Below are 25011 nucleotides of genomic sequence, written 5' to 3' on the forward strand. Positions count from 1 at the left end.
TCAAAAACAAATGCTAGAAAGGCACATCATTGCACTTTCTCTTCATTCCTTACAGATTGTCATTTTTCAGATATTTGTATTATTGTACCTGCCTTAGAATGAAAGTTTTCTCCAAAAAGCTAAGGCTATTCAAAAGGTAAAGTTAAAGTATGGGCTGTTTTACAGCATATCTTTAATGATTATTTTTAAAACAAAATACATTTTCTAACTATAGCTTTATTTCTTTTAAGCCAGAGTTCACCCTCCTACACTGTTCTGAAGATTATATAACATTCCTTTCACAACTAAGTTTTAACTTGCCCAAGTTAAAAGTCATATCCTTGCCAGAATATCCAATGTCTCCCTAAAGATCATTGTGTCCTAAGTGACCCATGGAGTGAGTCACACTAAAGAGGCCAGCTGTATGACAGTGATAGACATGGTCAATTGTTATCCCAGTGTGCTACTCCTTCCTTCTAACAGAATCATTATTTTACCAGTTGTCTTCCAATTGCTATTTCCTTCAGGGAAGAGAAAACCAATCTGCACCCCTAGCAGGTGAGATTTGATTGATCAGAGCCAATCAAATTCATTTTATCCCTCTTAGCAAACATCTAATTTGGCATGGACATGTGAACAGATTCTATCCAATGAAACATGAGAAGTCCACTGAGGCATTTCTGGGGAATGTTTCCTTTTTTTTTTTTTAAAGAAACCCAAGCTAGACAGATATCTTTTTTACTCTTCCTCTTGACATTGATGTGAGAATATGTGGTATATGTCACTGTTACAGCCATCAAGCAACTATGAGGTCATCTGCAGTCACACAGGGGATGGAAAAGCAGAAAGATGGCAAGAATCCTGGTTTCTGATTACACTATTAAGCCACTAAATTAAGAGATTCTAGAATTACACAACTCTACCTGATGTGAGGAATATATTGTGCTAAAAGTAATAGAAACTCCAATTTACAAAGGTTTAAGCAAGTAGTTTTTGATTTTTCTCTTTTAACATGAAGTTCAGAGGCAGGTAGGGTGGGTTTGAAAGATGACTACTAAAGAGCAATGTTGAAAGGGACTGTGTTAAAACTATATAACAATATGGAAATAAAAAGAAGGGCTTATAATAGGAAAGTCAAGGTGAGGGAATGTAAGTTAGCCAGTCCACAAGTTTAGTCTAGAATGATGACTTGAGCTAAGTTTAAAGTTGTGTTTATTTCAATTTACTATTGAAAATCCAAAAAGCAGTGGAAAAGATAAACATGGGATGGGGGAAATGAGTCAACATAGCTATTATGATCCAGTTTCTCACAGAAGTGTAACCAAAGGTATCTATATTTGACAGAGTAGGGGTCCATCACATCAAAGAAAGACAGGAAAAGAAGCTTCCAATCACTTCAATGTTTGCCTATGCAAGAGCAGCTCAGGAACCAAGGATGCACTGTCAGGGACCGGCCCCAATCACAGGCTGTCAGAGGGCAGGGCCTTCGGTGGGAGGTTGTCAGCGAGCAGAGATTCCTAGAAAGGGGGAAACGGATAGGGCGCAAGGAAGACACGGGAGTCGGAGTTTGTGCAAGTCTTCCTGCTCCTCTCGTTAGCAGGTCTTTGTTTATACGGTTTAGCAAGAGTTAGTTACAATAATGCAGCAGGCAAATTAATAAGAAATCAGCATAAAAGTGCTCCCAGTTAAAAACCAGAAAGTATTAGAGTCAGAACTTAAATACAGGTAATTTGCTTTGAGGTTTGTATGTTTAACTGTGCTATACTACTTCTCTATGTTAAAAACCAAATTTGATATTTAAAGTAGAAATGTCAGCTATCTAGGAAAAAACAAAAAAGCACAGAGAGTACCTCATTTTCCAAGGGCTGGGAAAAATAAAATATGTTATCCTTATATGTGTTACCATCCCTTCAAGTATCTCTTCTGCATGCATTAAATGATTCCATAGATAGACTGGTAGTCTGAAAAGTGGGATGGTTGTCCCCTTGAAAATGATAAGAAGAAATAGAAGCCAGAAGACTTAGTGAGTAAAAAACACCATGGGAATACAGTTGCCAGGCTTCGAATTTTCTCAGTGCAAGGGCTTTCCAAGATATCAGAACAAACGATTACCCTCAGGCAGCAACATTATCTCTACTGTGTCTGAGTCAGAAGCTCAGAGGTTGAATGTCCAAATAAAACTCAAGGAGCACAATCTGCTCTGCTTCCAGTTACACTCTACAGGCTTAAGCAAACTGCATAGTTGCCCACATCTGGCCAGGAGGCAGCAGGTCCTTCACATTGCTCAGCTGAAGTTATTGATAATTTGTTAGGGCTTTCCAAACTTCTCTATTCTGAATGAGAGTTCAAATTCCAAAGCAGCAACAAAAAGAGGGTGTCCTTTGGACAGAAAGCTGCAAGTCAGATCAATTTTACTCTTGACTTATTCATTCTCTAGTTTTAAATGCCTGCCAAGTTCTTTAGACTTTTTCAAGGTGACCAATCCAAATAATTCATTCACTGTTTTCAACACTAAATCATCAGTAGTTTCAAGACATAATGTGTTGTGATATTAAAAAAAAAAAGCCGCTAATTACTTCTCAATGCCAGAAAAAAAAATCTAAAATGAAAATTGAGAAAATGAGAGATTAGTTTGCCTTTATTACCTAGGTTGAAATATTCATTGGGCCAGATTTTTGGCAGGATAGAAATTTCAATAAATGTGCTACTCTTCTCATTACCTCTCACTGAAAATGTCATCTCATTTCTCACACAGTCTCATGCTCTGAATATCTTATCTAATGCATTCCAAAAAAGGTATTGCAAAGGACATACCTATGTTTCGCACTATAAATTTTTCAATTATCAAATCATCAGAGAAAAATTAAGAAGCTCTCCTTAGGTCAGAGTAAAATGCATCCTTTTACTATGACTGTTCATTTATGCTAATATGAAAGGTTTTTTAAAAAGAGAACATTTTTTCCTAATGTAAGTTCCTTTACATTGAACTTATTTGCCAAGACTAGCTAAAATTAAAAGAAACTTGAGACTTTACCAAATTTGCAATAATATTAACTAGTTAATAAAATTTTTTAGTTGTGGTATTGGTGTTTTTTGTTAATTTTATAGAGGCTGATCTTATGCAGGAACTAGGCTTCCCACATCACAGAAGAGGAATATGTAAGGTCTACAGAACAAACTGCCTCCATGTCTTTTGTAACAAAAGCACTAGGTAATTCAGCAGAAAATGCTTTCATAAGTATAAAAGGCAACATACCCTTATTTTCTATGTTATGCAATCCTTCAGTAACCCCAGAAACTCTCAATAAATTACATTTCTTATAATTTTTAAGTCATGATCTGGGAATTGAAAAAACTGGGAGTAATGGGAATTTTGGTTGTCTTTTCTGCCCTTCAAAACATTGATAAACTAGTATGGACAGGATTGAAGGACTAGAGCAGGGTAATGGAGAGTAGGTACAGGGACAGAGGAGAAAATAGCCCCGTGGACAAGTCAGAGTAGAATTAGGGGGAGGAAACAAAGGAAAATAAAATAAACAAGGCAACCTCTTTTCCAAATGTACAGAGCAGAATTGTAATGTGCAACTTATTATCAATAGATAAATGACTTAAAATCTAGAGAACTGATTGGCAGAAAGAGATGTAGGGAAATTTTCAAGAGAATCTATAGTCTAGAGGTCAGATATTACAGATGATATTTCTAGTTAATATTGAACCTCAGCTAAGTGAAAGAAAAACCTTGAAATTAATATTTAAAATGCTAGACCTAAAATCTGGCATGACAGATTTTCGAAACTAAATCTGTTCAAAGAGAATTAGTAGCTTTATACCTAGACAATAAATAAAGTGTGTGTGTGTGTGTGTGTGTGTATGATAAATCAAATTTATACTGCTAAGATTTTAAATAAGGTTTTAAATAGTATTTAAGAGAATTTCACCTATTAAAAAATATTTCCAAATTTTTCATTGTGATTCCAAATATGATTGACAGGACTGGATAATTGATTTATAACAAAGATTTTATGAAACCCATCAATACTGGTAATTTTCAGACAGGTTAAAACCTATTTTTTCTAAGTTAAATGTATCTTACTGTAATAGTTACTTGGAAAGCTTTTCAAGTGATGATTGGACTTAAAAAGAATAAAATTCATGAACTTCATAAATTTAGTTTAAAATATTTAAGGGAATTTAAACTTATGAATAAACTCAAACATTAATCAAATACCTCTTTGAAAGTAATTCTTAACTTCAGACCTTAATTCTAGGTCTGAAGTTCAATTTCAAGGTTTAAGTAAGCACCAAGTATTAACACACAAACTTGATAAATTACATATCGATTTTTAATAATGGAGCTTGCTTTCAGTAATATTTTCAGGACCCAAAAGTCACCCTCATGAAGAAGAAACTCCAAACCACAAGATAGCCCACAGTTCCCCAGTGTGGTTCTCCTTCCCTCACAGGACAGTCTGCACTGAGACAGTAATGAACCCAAAATGTCATTTTGCTGTTTTTCTTCAAAAATCATTAATTCGGCCCTCCCTGGTGGCACAGCGGGTTAAAGTACAGCACTAAGAAGCTTAAGCCACTTCTGCATGAGTTCAGTTCCCGCCTGCCCGGGAGGTGACCACATGGTATGGCAGACCTCTCCTGACCAGCCCACTGCTCCCCTCAGCAGTGTACTTTGTTGATCTGCCTGTTCTGCTTCCCACTCTGTCTCTGGTGAATCCTCTCACCCTCCGCATCTCTAGCCTGTACCCCAGTTCTGTCTGAATAAATAAATCTTTAAAAAAAATAATCAATTCTTTGACTTTTTTACCTTTTTTAATTTAAACAGAAAAAAACTGAAAGAGAATGCCATCATGAACATAGTGGAAATGAGACAATGGTATCAATCTTGCTTCTAAAAACAGCTTAAAAAAGGACTGAGGATGAGTGGGCCCTCCCTAGTGGCGCAATAGGTTAAAGCAAGTCACTACCACAGTACCAAAGTCACTGAAACCCAATTTAGAGCCCAGCCAGGGAAGTGATCCACATGGGTTGGCCCACCTCTCCTGACTTGCCCGCTGCTCCCCTCAGCAGTGTATTTCAGTACCTCTGCCGTTCTGCTCCCCATTCTATCCCTGTGAATCCTTTCACACTCCAAACCTCTGGCCTGTACCCCAGTTCTGTATGCATAAATAAATAAATCTTTAAAAGAAAAAAAAAAAGGACTGATGATGAAATCTTAGTCAAACTTAAAGATAATATTTATTCTGTTTTTACTTCATCATTGATTCATGAGTTTCTTATTCACCTTTAAGATTCTATTTGTTTTTAACTGGAGAGTCACCAAAAACTATGTTACTACCCCATTAAATTAATTCCTCCCTTATTTTTTTCTATATCCAAGTCAATGTTACATTCAGTAATATTGTTAATGTTCATCTGTTAAGTTTTTGCCAAGCCCAAGCAGTTCTAAAAACTGTTATATTGATTTCTAAGGTAAAGCAAAACTCTAATTTTTTCTGAAAAATACTACAAAGCATTTTTTTGCCCATAATGTAATTTCATTACTATGCCCATAAAGAACTCCCGATTTTAATAACCTAATCCAGAATTATTTCTGAGATTCATCGGAAAATGTGGCAGAGAATCCTGGCTGCGTACCCCTTAGACCATTTTATCCTTCCTCACTAGTAACAAACCTTCAAATTTATTTAGGTACATTTCCCTGCCAAATAAAAAACTATATGCAGCATTCTCTCTTTCAGCTCGGTGAGTCCCTGGTGCTAAATTCTAAGCAATAGGTTAGGAGCACACCTTTTATGTAAGACTGCAGGAACAGTTGCTTAAAGGGAGCTGACTAGATAATGCTATTTTTCCTTTTGTCCTTATATTGCTGTTTCTTTCCCAACTTTCCCATGTAGATATCATGGCAGGTACATCAGAACCAGCTAGCACCATGAGGTGATCTTGGGGCAGAAAGGGATACATCAGCATGACAATTCAAAAATTGCTGAAGACAGTATGGGCCCTATCTTCAGACTTCTCTTATATGACTAAGAAGAAAAACTTTCCACCTTATTTAAACCACTATAATTTTGAGATTTTTCAATGATATGCATTTGAACTTTCTAAAATAATACAGAAAGATTTGTTGATTTTTAGCATTTTAATAAATGTTGTTAGTGTTTTTGCAACAAACTTCTTGAAATCAATAAGTAGAGTTTTGTATTAACACTACATATCCAATATTAATGCAAAGGTTAGAATAAGTAACTTGTGTTACAAGACTCTACAAAACAAAACAAACAACAAAACAAACAAAAAAAAACATTATGGAGGAAAATGCCTCAACTACCTAAAATCATTTTGTTACAGGACAAAATCTGTTATATGACAGGGAGAGAAGGAAACCCCTGAAGCCCCAAACCTGCCTGCTCTAAGTGGGTTCTGCCATCCCCCGCATCAAGACAAAACATATAAAACTTCAATGAAAAGGGACTTTAATACAGTGACTATACAATACAGAACACAAAGAATATAACTTCTAAATCAAACACCTGAAGTTACCCATCCCCTCGTGGGCAAAAGTACCCAAAAGGGATTGGCCCAAAGCAAGGCCTGAAAGCTGCCACAAGACTAAAGCACCTCTGGCCAGTACCCATGGAAAAGGGTCAGAAATGGCCAGACAAATCTGGGAGGAAAAGAGCAAAGTCTAAATCAATATAAACACTTCCATAGTCACCTCCCTACAGGTATCTCACCCACATCTGCCTTAACCAGTCCAGGGTCAGGAAACAAGCCCGGTTTCTTCATCACATGCTTGCTGTTCCATGTGGCTTCCTCAGGTCTCCTCCTTGTTCTCCATCCTGCTTCACTCTTTTCTTCTCTTCTTTTTCTCTGCTCAGCTCCACCCTTCTTCTGGGTGGGGCAGGGAACCTGGAACTTCCCCTTTTCCTAGGGACCACCCTGTTATAATTTAACTTTATATCACTCGAGAGTCCATCAATTCTTATGTCTATAATGACATAGAGGTAATCATGTGGCTTTTTCTTAAGATAAATAGATGATTGTCCTTTACTTTCTACAGTCCCATAAGTATTACTGAATATATATAATTTTACATTCAAGCTTGTCTTTAAAATAACCATTTCCTCTGTTAATTGACTAGGTCCTTGTCACCTGCAACTTAGCCTCTTTGTTTCTATCCTTGCTCCAAATTCTCTTACCACCGCAAGAACAATTTTACAATGCAATCCTGCATGTAACCCAGAGCCCACAATGACTCCCTTTCACTTTGGACATCTGTTCCAGTACTTTGGCTGATTTACACTGCCCTCCATTCCTTTGTTCCCATGTACTTACTAGGTTTTATTTCTCAGTATTTCCCAATCTGTGGGTTTCCCTTTGCTTCCTGAATTGTCAGTTTAGGTGAAGAACAAGACAAAAGGGAACAGGGGTCAGAACTGGACAAGCACAGGGTTAAACCAACCGCTTTGAGGGAAGGGCCAGAAAGGCAACAGGCTGCAGCTGCTTCAGTAGGAGGCTTAGTGAAAGCAGGGAAAACAAGCTGGTGTCAAAATAACAGGAGCTCAGGAACAGAACGAAAGAGGTTCCAATTTAAAGGCTGAGGTTAATTTTCAGTAGTACAGAAAAAATAAAAAATAAACCATATAGTGCAGGCTGCAACAAGGAGCAGAGATTGAAAATCTGGCTTAGGCAGACACATGGTGCCAAAGTCCAAGCACTCTGTTCTCATAACTTGGCACTAGCTCTCTTGGTTCTTAATACCAGTGCCTTCTGTTTCTACAAACCTGGACTCTACTGTTGTTTTATTTCCTTAATTTTTCTCATTTGCAGTGTTTGCCCTCTGGCTTCTTTTCTTTGGGGCAGATACTGAAATGTTATTTTAAATTAAGTATTGATTCTCTTTCTCCTTTCGGTGCATTTCCTCTGAATTTGAAGTTGGTAAGAATCTGCAGTGATAAATGATTTTTCTTCCCAGAAGAATGTTGTTTCTGAGATTTGGGGGGTTCAGATGGAAAAACAGCATTGTAATTTTCCAATAAGGCAGTGAAACGCTGCAGTGAATTATGAACCTGAGCAGAGGCTATATCATCTGAGAGGTTCAAACACAATTGTCAGATGGTTCACATTTGAACGTTATGACTTCTTTCAATGAATTAGGAAGCCATTGTATTTAAATCTAGCATTCTTTCTAGGTTAAAAGTCATGCAATTACAATATTATATTTATTTACCTCACTTGCTGATATACTCAATTTTTTTTTAAAGATTTATTTATTTATTCATACAGAACTGGGGTACAGGCCAGAGGCTCAGGGGTGGTGAGAGGATTCACCAGAGACAGAGTGGGAAACAGAACAGGCAGATAGATGAAGTACACTGCTGAGGGGAGCAGCGGGCGGGTCAGGAGAGGTCTGCCACACCATGTGGTCACCTCTGGGGCAGGTGGGGTTCGAACTCATGAGGAAGAGGCTTTAGATTCTCAGTGCTGTGCTTAAACCCGCTGCGCCACCAGGGAGGGCCGATATACTCAATTTTTAAGAAAAATTCTGGTATTGCTCTCTTCTACTTTCAATACATTTTTCCTTATTATAATCAAATTTCCTCCCAGAAACAGCACCTAGTGTGTCATGGCAAGAAAAAAAGTGAGATATTCTTAGATGTTTCTTTTCATTTCTAATATTGACTTTCTAAACAGTATCAAGGTAATAAATTATACTAAAATTTCTTGTTTTCCCAGGTTATCCTTCCCATGTGACATCACACTCTTTTCATAACATCCAATAGAAACATAATGGTAAGGTACATTTTCAGATTTATTACAAAGGCACATGTAGACATTTTCAAAGAATTACAGCTATAAATACAAAAGCCCAGAAGTGCTTTGAAGTACAATTGACATGTCAGCTATAGGGTACCTCTCCTTTAGTGTTTGATCTGCTGTTGTGATTTTATATTTATTACATAATTATTTGATTAATGTTATACATCTTTAACGACCTGAAGTCTATTTGGTTTAGTTGACCACAGGATGTCTAATACTTTTCTCAGAATGGAAAGAACCTGTTGAATGTGGAAAGAAGAAGCATTTTTATTTACAAATAATCATTCCACGGGGCAAAAGGAGACTGCTGGAGGAGGGATATGTTTATTATTTTGCATGTGATGGTGGCTTCATAAGCATATGTCTATGAAAAAAATTGTCAAATTCTGTAACTAAACATGAATATCAATAAGCCTCAACAAACCTGCTCTTCAAAGTATTGAAACACTGTACTACATTATTTTTTCCATGACATTCATGAAGCATTTTACAATATTTCTCAGAGAATCAGCATTAGAAAGTTGTGTGTTAACTTTTGAAAAAGAAACAGTACATTTTGTTAAATATTCATTTTTTATTGTCTGACCCTGATCAGAAGGAAAGTCTTAAAGAAAAACTCATATAGTTTTAATTAGTTTCTTAATCATCAGTTTGAAATATTTCTATTGCATTTGAGACCCAACACTAGGATTGCTTTTCCTTGAATTATCGTTTATATTTTTAGTAAAATATTCAGTAAATGTACCCCCTAAAATGTGTTTGTTGAATGTTATTTTTTAAAGATTTATTTATTTTATTCATACAGAACTGGGGTACAGGGACAGAGATGCGGAGGGTGAGGATTCACCAGAGACAGAGTGGGAAGCAGAACAGGCAGATCGACAAGCACACTGCTGAGGGGAGCAGCAGGCAGGTCAGGAGAGGTCTGCCACGCCATGTGGATTTCCTCTGGGGCAGGCAGGGATCGAACTCATGCAAAATTGGCTTAAGCTTCTTAGTGCAGTGCTTTAACCCGCTGCGCCACCAGGGAGGGCCTGTTGAATGTTATTTTAAATATTCTGGAGAAAATTTTTTTTGTCTATTAAGAGTCTTTTCATCTAATGTAAATCCACATTTTAAAATTGTATCATTGAAACTGGAAGAGTATTTTTTAATGACAATTAAGAAAAAAATCGTACTTTTTTTGTTGTGAATCCCATTTGTAAAGAATGTAATAATGCTTAAATGTTTAAAAACATAACTTTGAATTAGCATTACTAGAGTTTTTAAAAAGAATATTAAAACAGTTATAAGACATAATAGATATGAAAACAAAGTATTGATTTTTATCATGATGAGTAAGAATAAAGAACTAGATATTCAATGATAGTGGATTTAAAGCCTTTTTTGAGTTTTTTTATTACAAAATTTCATTTTTACATCATTTTGTACATTTTTTTTCCATCTCAATTGTAATCCCCGCGGGTTTCCCATCACCAAGTCATCCATGTGCCATCACCATAATCCCGTGGATTTAAAGCCTTTTTTGAAATCATTTTGTTTTTAAATTGTGGTCTCCAAGTTTCAGCAAAAGTCAATTTGCTAATCACAAAATTTTTCTGATATCGAGTCCTTCAAGACAAAAGTACTCTAAATTATTCCTTGCACGTATACTTCTAACAAATATACCTCCGTTAATACAGGGTATAACATTTTCTCTTTAAGGAGAAAGTTACTATTGTTCTCGTTTCCAGTCACCAGTCTTAGAGAACCTGATCATTGAAGTGCACACAATTTTTAGTTCATTCATTCACTCATTTATTCCATGAATATTTATTAATCCTGTGCTATATTATAACAGATAGTGTCCTTAGAATTGGATAAATTATAATATGCAAGATAAGCATGGCAAGATCTATTAACAATAAATAGAAAAATGACAAAACTCCAGGCAGAAATAAGTGCTAAGAGAAAAACAGAATGAGACAATGTGGTTATGGCTAGCACTGGAGGAAGGGGGGCAATATCAACTGTCAACTGTCATGCACTGGAGTAGTCTGAGCTCAGTGACTAGATGAGGGGAAGTCTTGAGAGAAAGGCATGTACAAAATCATAAAGTACTATAGGAAGTTACTCAAGAGTCTTAAATAGCATGAACTGAATTGCACTTTAAAGCAATATGGATAACTATGGCGTCCAAGAGACAAATAGGTGACAAAAATAAAAACAGGAAGTTCTATTAGTAGGCCATCAGAAATGATGATAACTTGTACAACAGTGGGTAGAAGTGGTCGAATCAAGATTGATAAATTTAAGATCTGTTTTGGAAATAGACCCTAAACAGCACACTGGTAGATTAGGGCTTGGGTATGTGAGAAATGGTGACAAAGAAAGCAATCAAGATGGGAAGACCTGGGCAAAGTGCCTTTCTAGTCCAAAATGTAATACTATCTTAACCATATACTACCCACTATATGAATATAAAATCAATTATGCACAAAATAACCACTTTTTCTTCAATAATCAGGTAATTTTGTCATTTGATAGAATGTTGCTTTATGTCTTAACCTCAATTTTAATTAAAAAATTTAATCACTTAGGGGCCCTCCCTGGTGGTGCAGTGGGTTAGAGCACAGCACTGGGAAACTGAAGCCACTTCTGCATGAGTTCGATTCCCGTCTGCCCCGGAGGAGATCCACATGGCGTTGCAGACCTCTCCTGACCCGCCCACTGCTTCCCTCAGCAGTGTACTTCATCCATCTGCCTGTTCTGCTCCCCACTCTGTCTCTGGTGAATCCTCTCACCCATCACACCTCTGGCCTGTACCCCAGTTCTGTACGAATAAATAAGTAAATCTTAAAAAAAAAATTAATCACTTAAAGTTTAAGATTATTTGTGAAAATAAATATATGCAAATAAATAATTGTGCACAAAAATTCAGAGAAAATAACATTGTTCAGAGTCTCTATATATGTCTGCTGTGGCCAACTTTCCATTCTTCCACTTAATTAGAAGCAGAATTCTTAGACTTTTCTTTAACTACCTTCAGGTCATAAGTTTCCAAAGCATACCTGGCTGAATTATAAATTAGTAATTTAGTGAGCATGTCTTTTTTGCCTCTTGGCTATGAATGAATTCCCTAAAAGAGGCCTAATTCTTACTCCTTGTTGGCTTCAAATAGTAAGGAACTCAGGCAATAAATAGCAGGCAATTTCTAATTGAAAACCCACCAAGATAAGAATAACTTCATATCTCTTTTTTGAATTTCAGGATTTGATCACTTTTGATTGACTCTTCTGGGAACAATTATGTTAGTTTTTAAAAAGCTATAATTCACATAATATACAATTCACCCACTTAAAGTATACAAATTTCCAGTGAGCTCTTTGTCATCAAATCAGTCTCTTTGTTCCTCTCAAATGTATGTGCTCTTATATCCTTCAATTTACTTTAAACATTCTTTAATTGAGTGACTGCTTACTATATGCTAAGCATTCCTGCAGTCCTAAATGCCTCCTGTAATGCCTAGCTTAATTGTGTTGCCCACTCCAACTCGACATTTCTCCTCTCTCAAACTTTGAAGTTGTTGCTTGTCTCTGGCATTAAAAGTCAGTCATCTTCTATTGCTGGTTAACTTTCACATATGCAGTAAGTGTCTTTGTAACCTAGCACACTGGCCTACTTCCTCAGACCTTTTATTTTAAAGTCAGTGTATGTTTTGTGGGAGGCAATGAAATCTGATCCTTGAAAAAATTGTCCTTAAATAGTCCTCTTCCATCTAAATTCATCAGTAGTATAGTCATAGGACCTGAAATTTTTAAATGATCTTTGCTGACACCTGACTAGTACTAGAGATTGTATGACAAGGTCATGTTGCTGGAACCAGCATTCTCTGCCAGGGGCTGGCACACTATGCTTCTCACAACAATGGAAGATGAGAAGATTTGAGAGGACTTTGGAATCAAGTGGATGCAGATTAGTACAATTAACTTAAATCAGGTTCCTGAACCTACAAAATTATGTGATTTCTAGCCGACAGGAATAAATGGCTTTTCAGAAATGGGTTAATTGGGATTATTTTTGTCATGATAGAGAAAGGTGATAATATAATCTGAGAAAAGACACAGTACACTGGCAACTATATCACGCAAACTCTCTTATGAATCACTGTCATCATTTTCTGTGTGAATGATATATGTTGTTAAATATGCTGATTGTTAATGCGACATACACACACACCTAAATAGATTGCCATATACAAAACAGAGGTAACTCTTTTCAGTTAATTATTTGTAAATAAGCAGAACTGAACTTCTTTTGAGGGCTCATTACAAAGGTGGTTGTGCATAAATCAAATAACATTAATAAACATGCTGTTTACTGATTTTTGAATTAACAACTCTGGCTTTACATAAAATCTGCAAAATATTAACCATAAAAGCATTACATTTTCTCTGGTTTCTGTTCGCTAACTTTGAAAGCCCGTCTTTTATTGTTTCCTTGTTCTTTAATTTTACTTCAGATTCATATTCAAATGAATCCAATCAAATCGGAGGGCAGTCTGCTTTACAGGGAAGTCCTGGAAGTGGAAGGAATAAAAAAATCCAGTGATGACAACACTGAAAAGTTATTCATTTCTTGCGTTTGATTATCATTTTTTAAAACATTACCATCACTTGAAACACATTCATCTTGAGTCCTGTTCTACCCTGCCATATTTCAGGAACACTGGAAATATGTCCTCTGTTCTCATTCCAGCCTCTGAACCAGAGCCAACTAGAGTGGACTCTTCATAAATATGCATTGACCGCCTGCCTGAGTATTAATGTAGGGCAGGGCTCTGATTAGCAATCGCTACCAGCAGGAGGCAGAGGAAAAGCCACAAATGGAGATAAAACGCTGTGGCAGATTTTCTTTTACTTCTTCTCAAGGCTTGGAAATAGCAGCTCAGTGGCTCTCTCCAGGATCTGCAAGCAGTTCACATATAAGTCGCTCCTCTACTGGGCCTTAGAGGAAGACAAGATTGGGGAAGAAGCAAATTGCTGTTAATTTATTCCTTTCTTGATATTTCAGCAGTTGCTGTGTACATAAAACCTTACATCCTAACTTGAAGATGAAATAGCAAGAAAATAAACAAACCCTATTTGCTTTGATAACTTTTTATCATCCATCTCGGTACAAAATGAAATTTAATGAGGTTATTGTCATCTCTAAAATACAGGGCAAATTACATGTTAATATGCTCATGGATTTTACACTAAGATTATTCTTTCCTTTTCAGGTAAAATTACTGCAACCAACTTGTGTAGGTTTGACTAAAAATATGATCAAGCACCCCCGCCCCCCCCCAAAAAAAAGGCCTTTTTGAACCACTTGGCCTAATAATTAGTTTACTTTATTGCAATTCCACAGCTTCTCAAGCTTAGAGGGATTCACCTGGCCCACTAGCAATCAACCCCAGATTAGAAGCAAGCGCCAGGGACAGGAGCCCCAGCGATCCGCGAAGCCCAGCCTCGGAGCCTGTTGCTTCTGGACCCAAGAGAGCAAGTAAAACAGATCTCGAAGGCAGCTGGCTTTGCAGGGAAGGTAGAATTCTAACCAGGCGGTGAACACCCGGGGCCTTTACACTGCCGCATCTCAGCCCCTTTTACCACACACCATCCGGCCCATTAGACCCAACCCCACTTTCCAGACCACAAGCAGCCCCATTGTTATTACAAGCCAGAGAGAGGCAAGAGGGGACCTGGGGCGACAATGCAGGAACCAGAGGACCCCGTGCCCTTTGGTCAAAACTTGGGAGAGAAAGGAAAGCCTTGAGGGTGGCAAGAGGGGCCGAAGCCCCAGAGGTGCTGCCAGGACGTTGCGGTAAGAAGTGCGGGATCCCGAAACCTCCCCGAGCCGGTTTGGTACGGCCCGAACGAAGCAAGGCGGGGCGGAGGAAGCCCCGAGTCTCTCCCCGCCCCTCTACCGGCTCCCGGGCCGCGCGGCCTGGGCAGCGAGTGAGCGCGCTCCCGGCGACCCCTCCCCGCGCCGAGCTCCGCCCTTTGCCGAGCCGCCCCCTCCGCGGCTGCAGGAGAGCTCTGCGGCCGCCGCCGCCGCCTTGGTCGCCACTTCCCACCTCCTCCCGGCGTGCGGGGGCAGCGCCCGGTGGTTGCACTACCGGTGGTGGGCTGTTGAGTGCGAGCTGCGGCGGCTGAACGCTCCGTGCAGCATAGCCGGGTCTCCCGCCGGCGCAGCTCGGTGACAGGTGCACGGTTCCGGGTGGAGACCCACCTGCAGCGGCCGCCGAGATGCCGACTATGCGGAGGACAGTGTCGGAGATCCGCTCTCGAGCGGAGGGTGAGTGGTTGTCGCAGCGCCGGACTGTGCGCGAGGCGCAAGCGGGAGTGATTCTGGGCATCTTGGAGTCGGATGTTTGCGTGTGTGTGTGTGTGGTGTGTGTGTGTGGTGTGTGTAGGAAGGGACATCTCGTTTCACCTCTTCCCCCAAGGCAGTCTGGCTGTCGCGCCCTCTTCCTGGCAGAGCTTTTTCCCTGCGCAGCCTCCCGGTTCTAGAGTCCCCAAATTGGTGTCTTCGGCTGGAGCCCGAAAGCTTGCTTTACACCGCAGCGTGAAGCTTTCTATCATCAAGCTGTCTTGCCCTGTTCACCTCGCACCTCCAGCGCAAAAATCTTCCTGTCTCTACTCAGCTCCCCCACCCGAGTGAGCTGATTCCTCCCCCTCTAGTGAACAGATCCCCAACCCGCCGCCCCCGCCTGCCTTTTTGCAGCCCCGGTGGTTCCTGGAGGTTCCTGGAGAAGCGGGTTTGAGCTTCCCAGGCTGCAGGATCCTTTGATCCACAGCGCTTTGTCTCTCAGCTTGAGACGCCTTCATTGGGGTTGGGTACTCAGTGGGCACAGTGCACTACCGTCTGTGCAGTTCTGCCTCCTGCAGCAGAGTCTCAACCTGCTCCTGTCGAGGTTTTGGTTGGTTGGTTGAGTTTTTTTCTTTTTGCCTGATATCGCCACTTTGGCCAGCTGAGTTGACTTTTTAGCAAGGTGGAAGTTGTTGCCTTTGCTCCACCCAGAGCCAGCTGTTGAATGGCTGCACTTGTCAGCTCAGAGCAACAGATGCCCGAGGGGATAGGCAGGTGAGACTGGGCAAGCTTTTAGAGGAAACATTCTTCATCCTATTCAAGGAGTCCTCCGCAGGCTGCCTGGCATGTGGTGATCACTTAGTAAATATGTCTTGATTTTTGCTCCAAGCAAAAAGCAAGATCTGTATTTCCTACTGCAGTTTTGTTTTGTTTTGTTTTGTTTTCTTTCCTATAAACCAGTACTGGAATCCTGCAAAGGGCAGAATAACATGTTTTTGAAAACTAGTCTATCTTGCTATCCCACCTTTCCCTACAACCTACTCTTTAATATGAGGCAAGTGGTAAAGTGGTTTTAGAAACACACACGTACACAGAGAACTTAATAGAATAGTGCTCCAGGGACTTGCAATGGGCCATTTTCGTATTTTTACGCCCACAGTTCCCATCTTAAAAATGGGGACCATCACTCTAATATAATCTATGGTATTCTGATTTCACCTTTAGAAAATACAAAAGAAAACTGCTCTAAGGTACTATCCACACAAGTCAAACTGATATGTGCCCTACATAGGAATTTATGGTACATAATTATTATCATTTATAATGTAACCAAAAAAAAGTGAAAAGTGTGTAGGACATTAGAGGTTTGGATGCACAATTAGATAATGTTATTTAAAATCTACATTGTAAAAAAAATGCTCTCTTATTTTTACACTTCTGATTGAAATGTGTAAATTTTTCTGATCACTACTTGAGTGAGCTATATAGGTAGTAGAAATGTAGTAGTAAAGGTTGGGGTTTATTTCCTCAAACAATAGCAATAAATGGGTTGAATATTATGGGAGAGAGAGAGAGAGAGAAATATTATTATATGAGAGAAAAAAAAACAGTACAAAACCGGTTCCTTTTTTGATTCATGTATGTGTATTTTGAATCATTTTCATGGAGATAACTCTTCTGCACATGATTAAGGCGATTCTTCCTGATAGTGAAAGAAATTGTTGCTCAGGTAGTTGCCGTACTTGTTCTAGATCAAGTAACTATCTCAGTGACACCTTTAGATTAAGGGCTCTGGGGAAACAGGGATTATTGCTTATTTCATCTTTGTTTGCATTTCCTCTGCATCTAGTGCTAGCTGAATGACCTTCACTTTCCATATTGGTTGGTTTCATTTTGTTATGTGCTCAGCATTTTGCTCAGGACTATGGCGAGGATGACATAAATAATGACTCTGTGGGCTGGCAATGTGGCTCATTGCCTGCTCTTCCCACATTTTCCTAAGAAATATTCTCATTTGACAGCTCCTACTACCTAAAAGGGCTTGTCTTGCTCTGGCTGTTAACTGGAAGAGGTTAACATTGAAGTAGGCCCAGGGTAGGCACCCAAATTAACAGCATAGTCTGGATGGCTCGGATACCTGTAACCTGTAGAGTGGCTCCAAAAAAGATTCTCAAAAAAGATAGCACTCAAGGGAAGAGTTAAGCTTAGAGACTAAAACTGAAGCAGGGTGAAGCAGAATGGGACAAAGGTGAGCAAAATGGTATAGGAGAGAATGGGTATCTAGAATTGAAATGCTGTTTTAACAAGCAGTGATTATGAATGAAGGGAAGCATGAAGGGAGGGGAAAAAGAGAAAATGGGTCAAAGAGAGAGAGATGCTAAGAGAGCGTCTGTCTGTGGAGCACCTCCCTTCCTGAGTTTTCTAGTTGCAGTTCCCAAGTAGTGTTTAGAATAGGTTCTTTTTTATCCCTTATAGTGGCCTGAATGGGTTTCTGTTCCTGCTATTCAGGTTGGCCAGATGCAAGTTATTTACAACCAAGTTGGGGCAAAAAGAAAAAAAACTTCATGAAATGAGGAATAAATACTCTAAGAAGGGTTATTAGTTGAATATCATGCTTGCTTGAATGACACAGGTCCTGCAGAAGGTCAGCTAGTGAATTCTTCATTGCAGAATAATTTGAGACAAACACTATTGTAGTATTTCTAAGACTTGAAGGTGTACTTGAATACCCTGGGATCTTGTTAGATGTGGATTCTATATCATTAGGTCTGAGCTGAAGCTAGAATTTCATTTCTGACAACACAAAACACAGGTAATGCTGGATGATGCTGGCCTGCAGATGACAGTCTGAGTAGCAAGGAAATTGCCATCTATTTCAGTAGTTGGGAAGGCACTGAAGGTAGACAGTAACAACTGGAAATGGTGAATGTGAACCTGACTTATTTGCAGTTTTTAGGGAAATTCACCAGGCAAAAAGGAGGCTTGGAAGGAGTAGCATGTAAATTTGGATAGGTAAAGTACTGCTAGATTACAGAGCACTCTGAATGGCAAGATGAGTCATTTGGATATAGAATCAAATGTTTGGAAAGTTTCTCAGAGTTCATTTAATGCAATTTCCCATGTTCAGGCATGATACAAATATCTTTAACAGGGCCAGATAGGAGCCAAGTCATCATAAGGAAGTGACATTTCCAAAGAAGTGTCCTAGAAAGATAAGTCTGAAAAAAGCAACAAATGTCATATGATTTTACTCACATGTGCTACATAAAGAAACAAACAAAGTCAATAAAACCCAGATAAATTTTTAGACTCTAAGACCAAATTAGTGGTTACCAGAGGGAAGGAGGAAATGGAGTGCATAATTTGAACCTAACTGATTGGGGAGCTTTATTAAAAGATAAGGAATTTGTGTTAGTGAAGTAATTGTGGAATATCCAAATGTTGAAAGATACTTAGATATTTGGAGTTTAAATGTAGGAAAAAATAGACTGGATTTTTCAGTTCAGAGATAATACACATGATACCCTAATAATAGATAAATTTTGCAGAAGCAAATGAAACAGAAGGCCAAGAATTCATTTTAGGCCCCTGTACTTCTCACCACTTAAATTAAATGGGTCTCTGAATGCAGCTAGAAATAGAAACTAAAGAAATAGAAACTAAAATAGTAGCATTTTCTCACTCCTGTAAAACTAGAATGAAGGCAAGCAGTCCAGTTTAGTTAGGCCCACTACCCAAATTTTTAAGGGGCATTCTCTCCTTGCACTATTTAAAAAAAAATGTATAACTTCCACAAAATTATAAAATGGTTGTTGAGATTTCTGCCACTACAGTGGTGGAGTTCAGGGAGGAGTTCCATTGCCACACAAAGACACAGACTTACTTTTCATTGGCTTCCATTTGCAGAAAAAGCTGGGAAACAGTGTTTCCCATAGGGCACATTACTCAGTGTTTTGTTAAAGGAGAATGGTTATTGGTACAGGTGTAGCCACCTTTGGTATTCAAATTGCCTTAGTCTTTTGTTTGAATAAAAAATCTGTTATTGGGGAATGGGATCAAGAACTGGGGGGAGGCGGGGGGGGAAGAAGTGTACTGGACTATGGTGATAGCACATGGGTGACTTGGTGATGGGAAGCCCATGGGGATTACAATTGAGATGAAAAAAATATGTACAAAATGATGTAAAAATAAACTATTATATTATTTTTTTGAAAATCTGTTCTACAACTCACAATTTACAAAATGATAATTATTAAATGTTTAAGAAACTGCACAGAAAAACATACCTATCCAAGGTTTATATTTTCTTCTACTATATATTATAATGTTAAAATGTAAGACATCTGATTGTATAAAACATTGTTTTCTTAAACTGATCTATATAAATAGCAACTTTAAAATACTTGTAACTGTAGGCTCTCCCAAAAATAGCAAGAAGAACAATAGACAATTTCTACAAGGATTGCTAACAGGTAACTTCTAGAAGACCAGTTCAGTCACTCAGGTTAAAAGATAATGAAGATTCTTTTTTAATAAGCATGGATTATGCCCTTGTGTGTCAGTTAGTTGTGTGCTAAGACAAAAAAATAGATGTTGGTGAATGACAACACCAAAAGAAACTTGAAGCTCTGTTAAAGGTTTATAACTGGCATTGCACTATGAGATAGAGAGGCAAAATGCTACTTTATGTAATCAGTATTTGAGATTCCCCTAATTTATGTCGTCTTACCTGTTTAATTCTGGACATATTAAGTATGGCATGGCACAGCTAAATTATTTTAGGGGTCCTCCCTGGTAGCACAACATAAATTTGAAGACTGTGAGGCTATCCACAGCCACTGCAGCATGAGTTCACTCCCCAGCCAGGAAGCTGACCCACATGACTCAGCAGACCTCTCTTGCCTTGCTCACTGCTCCGTTCAACAGTGTATTTCAAAAGGTCAATCTGTCTGTTCTTCTCCCCATTCTGTCTCTGTTGAATCCTCTCACCCCCCACAACTCTGGCCTACATCCCAGTTCTTGTATGCATAAATAAATCTTTTTTTAAATGAATTATTTTAGACTCTAATCTACAGTACTTCATCATTTCAAAAGCAGAATTTGAATTATGTGCCTATCTTGCAACCATTGGAAAGTTTGGATAGGTCAGAGTAGACTTTTGAAGTTTTTGAACCTTTTGCTGCCTGCATCTCTTGTCACATAGTTTCACTGTATGTAGCTGATATAAAGGCAACAGTTTCCTTCCTCCACACTATAAACCAAATCTTTCTATGTGCTAATCTTCTGGATAGTAAGTTCCCTGAAGTCAGAGATTTTTGTCTCTGCGCCCACTTAGACATTGCCTGGCACATAGTAGGAACACAGATCTTGGTTAAAAGAATAAAGGAATCTTATGACCTAAACATGATTTAATATCAGACCTATTTGATACTCACCTAGTGGAACCCAAGCACCACAAAGGGAGCAATTTTTGCCTTGTCTATTTCTCTGCTGTGTTTCTTTGCCTACCAAATAGTCACCCTCCATGTTTCATGAATGGGCAACTCTGAATTTTGTATGGGAGAGCTTAACTTTGTCCTTTTGATAGTAGAGGTAACACGTGCTTATAGACAAAACCTACACTGCAAGAAGGTGTCAAGAAGATAGTAAACAATTCCAAAATATGTATCAAACTGTTGACATTCTCACATATATCTTTTCTAATTGTTTTCCAGAAAAGAAGAAATACATGTGCTAAGAAAATGAGATAATATTCTATATTATTTAAAACTTTTTTTCTTACTAGTTTTTCATGGACATTCTTCCTAACAAATAATAGATTTATGCAACTCCCAGAGGAATGGGATTTTTTAAATATATGTTTTATAGTTTTATTGAGATATATTGGACACATTCCATTGTATTCGTTTAGGGTATATAACATAAATATTTGATAAATGTATGTGTAGGAATTGATCACTAAATTTAGTTAACATCTTTTACCTCACATCATTTTCATTTCCCCCTTGTGAAGGGATCCATTAAGATAGATTTGTGGGACCTCCTGGCTGGCTCTCCTAAAGCCACTTCAGCAAGAATTTGATACTCACACCACCCACCCCCCAGGTGATCCACATGGCAGCAGACCTCTCCTGACCTGCCCGCTGCTCCCCTCAGCAGTGTACTTTCTCACTCCACCTGTTCTGCTCCCCACTCTATCTCTGGTGAATCCTCTCACCACCCCTGCCCTTCTGGCCTGTACCCCAATTCTGTATGTATAAATAAATAAATCTTTAAAAAAAAAGGAAGATAGACTTGTTTCACAGATTGCACATATATAACACAATATTGTTAGTTACAGTCACCATGTGATACATTATATTCCTTGAAATTATGTATCTTCTAAGTGGGAGTTTGTATCTTTTGACTTCCTCCTCCTCTCATGAGAAGGGAGTTTTCTTCACTATCACCATTTACATCCTTAGTGCCTGACACTTAATTGTGTCACAATAATCATTTGTTAAATGCATAGATGATTGGTGTTATAACAGTTTAGCCTTTTTATGTTAATGTGTAATAATTTGCAAAAAATCTCTGTGGGTGGGAAGTTAGATCATCTCAGGTTTTATGTTTTTAAGCAAGCCATTCTTGAATAAACATACATTGTAGTGCACTTTTCTGATTATTTCCTTGTAGAACACTCTTAGAAAAGGGATTTCTAGTTCAAAATGATATACTTTTTTAATGACTGTTGATGCATATGTCACACTTGCTAGAAATATACCCTTGCCAAAAATGTACAAGAGTGCATCTTTCTCCACCCCTTTTCCAGCACTAGCTAACTGCCTCTATTATTTTTATGAATATATATACTATATTAAATGAATGTGTTGTTTTGCCTTGCTCTGCTTATTAGATTGAATACATTTTGGAATGTTCTCTTTCGAATTATTTTTTCATGTTCCTTTATGAAATTTGGTTTGTACTGAGTTTTAAGAGCTTCTCATATGTTAAAGATATTAACTCTTTTCTCTGACTATAATGTGTCTTTTAAATGTGTAGTGTTTTCTATTAAGTTAATTTTTATAAAGTATCATTCAGTTTGTTTCATTTAAATTTCTGCTTTAATGTCATATTTCTAATTTCAAAATATTTTTTAATTTTTCTTCTAGAACTTTTAGGTTTCATTTTAGACAATTGCATGTGTAACTCCTACGGGATTCATTTTGTTGTTATCTGTGAGGGTAGAGATCTAATTTTAATTTTTTCTCAAAGCAATAGCCATCTGGCATAACAATTTATTTATCCATTGATCTCATACTAGTTTGATGTGTATTTACATATATGGTTGAATTCATCTTCCCCTTCCTTCTTCTTCTCCTATTTTGGTCTGTGTCTTATGGTCCTACTATCATATTCTTTTATTGCAATTAATTTTAAAAAATCCTCACAGCTGTCCTAAACTCACTACATTTTTTTCTAAATTATTCTATTTTCTGCTTATCTTTCCACTTGAACCAGGGAAATGCATCATTGAATCAAGTTTTAAAATATGTTGGGAAGTTGACTGAGTTTGCACTATCTATAAATTTATGTTGAGGAACTGACATCTTTTTTTTTTTAATTTTACAAAAGTTTATTTTTACATCATTTTGCACATTTTTTTTCATCTCAATTGTAATCCCCGTGGGTTTCCCATCACCAAATCACCCATGTGCCACCACCATAGTCCCGTGCATTTCCCTCCCTTTCCCCCTCCCCCGTTTTTGATCCCATTCCCCACTCCACCCCCACAAAATGTCTCTGGTATATGGTTGTTCATTATTTTTATTTTCTCACCTGGTCCATTATACTCCTGCTATGAGTGAAACCATCCGGTATTTTTCTTTCTCTTTCTGGCTTATCCCACTAAGCATGATCTTTTCCAGCTCCATCCAAGTTGTTGCAAAAGACATGTGTTTCTCTTTTTTGGTTGCTGAGTAATATTCCATTGTATATATGTACCACATCTTTCTAATCCAGTCATCTACTTTGGGGCATTTGTGCTGCTTCCATGTTTTTCCAATTGTAAATAAAGCAGCAATAAACATGGGGGTACAAGTATCTTTTTCAATCAGTGTTTTTGTGTCTTTTGGGTAGATACCTAGGAGTGGGATTGCTGGGTCATAGGGAAGCTCCATGTTTAGCAGTTTGAGGAACCTCCAAACAGTTTTCCATAGTGGTTGTACTAGTTTGCATTCCCACCAGCAGTGCAGGAGAGTTCTTTTTTCTCCACATCCTCCCAAAACATTTGTTGTTGCTAGTTGTTTGAAGATGTGCCATTCTCACTGGGGTGAGGTGGTATCTCATTGTGGTTTTAATTTGCATCTCCCTTATTACGAGTGATGTTGAACATTTTTTCATATGCCTGTTGGCCATCTGCATTTCCTCTTTGGAGAAGTGTCTTTTTAGCTCTACTGCCCATTTTTTAATGGGGTGGTTTATTTTTTTTGAGTTTCGTCAGTGAGGAACTGACATCTTTTATATATTGAATCATTTAAACAGTTTTTCTCTCAATCTAGTGCTGAGGAGAGTTTATTAAAATAAACCTGCCATTTTAGTGATTAGGTCCTACATGATTTATATTTTATGATGATACCATAAATGGGGTCTTTTCTAAAATTCTGTGTTCTAGTTTATGATCTCTAGCACATCAGTTGAAAATTGTTAATTTTGAAACTATCAGTCTGAATTGTTTTCTTCTAAATTATTTGTAATTACATGTTTGTCTGAATGGGTTTTCTTCTAAATTATTTGTAGTTACATATTTGTAGTTATGAAGGTTTTCAGTTATATTAATATCATGAAGTTTCTCATTAGCTAGACTTCACCAAATATATCTGGCTATACTATCTTTTTCCAGCAAGATTTGTTTTGTTTTGTTTGTTTGTTTTTACCAGCTGAGGTATTCTGGACTGTGGTTCCAACTTACATCCTTTAAAGTTTCATGTAATAGCCCTTAAACAATACTGAGATATTTACTCTTTTACAATCATTTCTGCTAGAAGTCGAGGTCAGGATTTAAACCAGTTGGGATATAACAATGATTCCATGACTCTGTATATATCAAATTGGTATTTATGTTCATATCAGCATTATAAGAAATAAAATGTGAGCTACAAAGGTTAGAAGTATAATTTTATTAAGTCTGGTAGCCATATTTTAAAAATAAAAAGAACCAGGTGAGATAATATGTTTTTGTTTAACCCAGTCTATCCAAAATATTTTATATTATTGATATAAAACTTAATGGAGATATATTGAATCCTTTTGTGCCGTATTTTCCTAGCTTGTTGTAGGTGTCTTATTTACAGAGCATCTCAATGTAGACTAGACCTGTTTTGTGTGCTTGCTTGCTCATAGCTGCTCTATTGGTGCACACACGCCAGCATGGGCTTCTATATTAGCATTTACTAGTTTTTCAAAATATAAAATTGTATAATGGAAATAATGAGTCAAAGTAAGCTTATTAAGAATACATGTGGGATATGTTTCCCCCTTCAGAGTTCAGCCTTCAGCTTTTTTTTTTTTTAACAACAGAAGGCAGTCACACATATCCTTATAAAACCTCACACATTATGTTAGTACTTGAGTAAGACTGCTTTTGACATGGCTCTTGCACTAATTTAGAGCTTTTATGTAAGTATAACATGGCATATTTTGAAGCTCTTGCTTTGTTCCCATTTTTTACATTCTCTTTTCAAATAGATTTGATTAAAAAGAAAATTATCCTGCCCTAACTCCCAATTAGTTTTCATTGATATGTATGCCAAAAAATATGTGTGCTAAGAAAGTAACTTGGAGTAGTGTGTTTTATATACAGTGCTGCCATTATTTTGTTGATCT

At 37.8% G+C, this 25011-nt stretch overlaps 1 protein-coding gene across 2 annotated transcripts in view; it reads left to right on the forward strand.

The window, feature by feature from the left end:
- The first annotated feature begins 14828 nt into the window (after positions 1–14828).
- ATP8A1 (ATPase, aminophospholipid transporter (APLT), class I, type 8A, member 1) overlaps positions 14829–25011 on the forward strand; it is a 207502-nt gene continuing 197319 nt past the window's right edge. Inside the window, exon 1 of one of the 2 annotated variants that reach the window (XM_004681324.2) lies at positions 14829–15132. In XM_004681324.2, the coding sequence (XP_004681381.2) occupies positions 15084–15132 (49 nt within the window). In that variant the 5' untranslated portion in view covers positions 14829–15083. The remainder of the gene's footprint in view (positions 15133–25011) is intronic. The other variant, XM_004681323.2, reaches the window with a different exon arrangement.

Source organism: Condylura cristata, unplaced genomic scaffold, assembly GCF_000260355.1.
Source record: "Condylura cristata isolate star-nosed mole 26May11 unplaced genomic scaffold, ConCri1.0 scaffold00012, whole genome shotgun sequence".
NCBI lineage: Eukaryota > Metazoa > Chordata > Mammalia > Eulipotyphla > Talpidae > Condylura > Condylura cristata.